Raw genomic sequence first — 3,147 nt, forward strand, 5'->3', positions numbered from 1 at the left:
CTGAACAATGGGACGTTGACTGGCATCCAGCTGTGGGACTAGTGGGCTACATTTTTCACTATTATTTGATATTGATATGTATACCCATCATTTATCTATTTATTTTATAAGTTTCCATTTATTGGTTTTTCAGAACAATTTTTTCATCAAATAAATAGTCTTTCACTTATTTCCATGTCTCTAACAACATTCTAACTGATATCAAAGGACGAATGGACAATTGGACAGTGTTCCTCACACTTTCATCAAATAAATAGTCTTTCACTTATTTCCATGTCTCTAACAACATTCTAACTGATATCAAAGGAAGAATGGACAATTGGACAGTGTTCCTCACATTGTCTTTATACTCTTCACAGGCGGATTCAATTTCCATGTCTCTAACAACATTCTAACTGTTAATAAATAAAAATAAATAAATTGACTGTCTGAACAATGGGACGTTGACTGGCATCCAGCTGTGGGACTAGTGGGCTACATTTTTCACTATTATTTGATATTGATATACCCATCATTTATCTATTTATTTTATAAGTTTCCATTTATTGGTTTTTCAGAACAATTTTTTCATCAATTAAATAGTCTTTCACTTATTTCCATGTCTCTAACAACATTCTAACTGATATCAAAGGACGAATGGACAATTGGACAGTGTTCCTCACATTGAGGGACATGCTACGGAATGGCCGTGATAGGTACGTTAACAAACCGCCTAGTTTTTTTTTTTATTATTATTTTGTTACCTACCATATTGTACTTTATATTTTAAATATATAAAGTGGAGCAATATTAATCTGTTGAGATAAAGGGACTACATGTCCTAATTCGACAGTCTAAATAAAGCACTAATACTAATACCTTGTTAGCTTGAAAGGTAGAGCGCCCCTGCCTTGTAAGTGCTAGATCGTGGGTTTGAATCCCACCCAAAGCAAACTTTATCCTAAACAAATAACATACTGATAGATTCTGACGCGACTTTGTGAAGATTTGTCTAGAAAAGAAAAACACCAGTAACTTATACTCTTCACAACAGTTGGGGGAGGGATTTTTAAACAAACAAGTTTGTTTTCTAACTCACCTATATGCTGTCAAGTGAGGATTAGCTATCATGATGGACTCCAGATGGAATCGTCCGTCTCCAAGGTAGAGCAAGATGTCCGCTTCATCTTTACCGATGCAGGGAGATGTACATCCGAGTATTTCACCGGGGGAGAGCGGCTTGATTTGTGGTATAAGTACGGTGTAGCCGTCATTACGTAGGAGAGAAGCGATCGAGTGAAGCGAGGATATGAACTGGACAGTTGTCTAGAAAAGAAAAACACCAGTAACTTATACTCTTCACAACAGTTGGGGGAGGGATTTTTAAACAAACAAGGTTCGTTTTCTAACTCACCTATATGCTGTCAAGTGAGGATTAGCTATCATGATGGACTCCAGATGGAATCGTCCGTCTCCCAGGTAGAGCAAGATGTCCGCTTCATCTTTACCGATGCGGGGAGATGTACATCCGAGTATTTCACCGGGGGAGAGTGGCTTGATTTGTGGTATAAGTACGGTGTAGCCGTCATTACGTAGGAGAGAAGCGATCGAGTGAAGCGAGGATATGAACTGGACAGTTGACACCATTGCTAGTTTTGTATCTGTGAGGGAGAGTGAATGGAAAGATTAGTGGTTGGGTGGAAAAGCTCAGGAGAACCATGCCACTTAGATCAAGAAAACCAAACAAACACAGAGAGTCTCTTGCACAATACACCAACTTGCACCATGCCACTTAGATCAAGAAAACCAAACAAACAAACAAATATTTTTGTGTGTATTCACAATTTCATTATTTCACACACACCAACTTGCACCATATTCATTGCCAGAGGACACTTTGCTTTACAACAGAAATTCAACTTTAAATTTTCGACTTCATTTATAGTTTTATTGACATTATTAAAATTATTATTAGGTACTTTAAATGCATTTTTCATGTTAAAGGAAAATGAATAAACAAAAAAAAGAAAAAACTTCTTACCTTTGTTAAAGTTGAACTTGATTGTGTCCAACAGATGTAGATTATCAATATTGATATTGACAAAGATGTATAACATTTTGATGCTCTGAGTTTGATCAATGGGGATCAGACAGCTGTGTCCGTAATGCAGTAACAAGTCTACGCCCAGTGCTTTAGCTGTGTAGTCATCCACACAACATGCTCCATAGGTCACATCACCTGTCAATAATAATAATAATAATAATAAGTACCAATGTAAATAACATATAGGGCCAATCATCAAATGCTGCTGTGGTTTCCTAGGTAACACAAGAAATAAAAACAAACTACTCCTTAGCTCAAACAAAATCATGGATAGATCTTTCCTTAGGGAGGGTATTCAACTCTATAACAGGAAGAAGGAGAGAGAGGGAGAAGGAGAGAGGGAGGAGAAGGAGAGAGATAGGGGGAGGGAGAAAGAGCTCAATTTTGTACCAATATACTCAAACTTGTACCAAGAAGGAGGGAGAGAGAGGGGGGGGGAGAGAGAGAGAGAGGGAAAGAAAGAGAGATAGGGAGAGGGAGAGAGAGATTGATTGATAATATTTGCTTTATTTGAAATAATAGGGAAAGAAAGAGAGATAGGGAGAGGGAGAGAGAGATTGATTGATAATATTTGCTTTATTTGAAATAATTTACATTCTACCTATTTTAATTCTTCCCCTAAGCTACGATGTGAGTACGATCTAACTTTTAATGGGGGACTATCTCTCTTCCCATACTTACTTTAAATAATAATAATAAAAAATATCTGGGATTCTATATACCTACCTATTCTCCCCCCCCCTCCTTATTCACCCTCTCCTCTTATTCACCCTCTCCTCCTGTTTTTTCCATCCTCTCTTATTTCTCTCTTCTTCTTCTTCTTCTTCTTCTTCTCCTTCTTCTTCTTTTCTAGTGGTGCATACTGCTGCGATATACCTACATTGGACTACATTTAACTTTAAGCTAAGTTTAGTTTTTACTAATTAAGTTTTAATTATAAGGCCTATTAAAATTAAGATAAAATTGTACACACCAAAAGGTATCAATACAATAAAAAATATTATTATTATATTATTATTATTAAATTAAAATGGACGCGGCACACAAGGGATCAGGAAGAGACC

At 36.6% G+C, this 3,147-nt stretch overlaps 1 protein-coding gene and 1 pseudogene across 2 annotated transcripts in view; both read right to left on the reverse strand.

The window, feature by feature from the left end:
- Positions 1-1,041: 1,041 nt before the first annotated feature.
- Positions 1,042-1,305, reverse strand: LOC113472509 (annotated as a pseudogene).
- A 62-nt stretch (positions 1,306-1,367) lies between these two features.
- Positions 1,368-3,147, reverse strand: part of LOC103521750 (2-(3-amino-3-carboxypropyl)histidine synthase subunit 1) — a 4,456-nt gene continuing 2,676 nt past the window's right edge. For both annotated transcript variants that reach the window (XM_026832281.1, XM_026832282.1), the window contains exons 4-5: positions 2,021-2,218; positions 1,368-1,640 (exon numbers count right to left, since the gene is read on the reverse strand). In XM_026832281.1, the coding sequence (XP_026688082.1) occupies positions 1,390-1,640; positions 2,021-2,218 (449 nt within the window). In that variant the 3' untranslated portion in view covers positions 1,368-1,389. The remainder of the gene's footprint in view (positions 1,641-2,020; positions 2,219-3,147) is intronic.

This window comes from Diaphorina citri, unplaced genomic scaffold (assembly GCF_000475195.1).
Source record: "Diaphorina citri unplaced genomic scaffold, Diaci psyllid genome assembly version 1.1 scaffold5865, whole genome shotgun sequence".
Lineage (NCBI taxonomy): Eukaryota > Metazoa > Arthropoda > Insecta > Hemiptera > Psyllidae > Diaphorina > Diaphorina citri.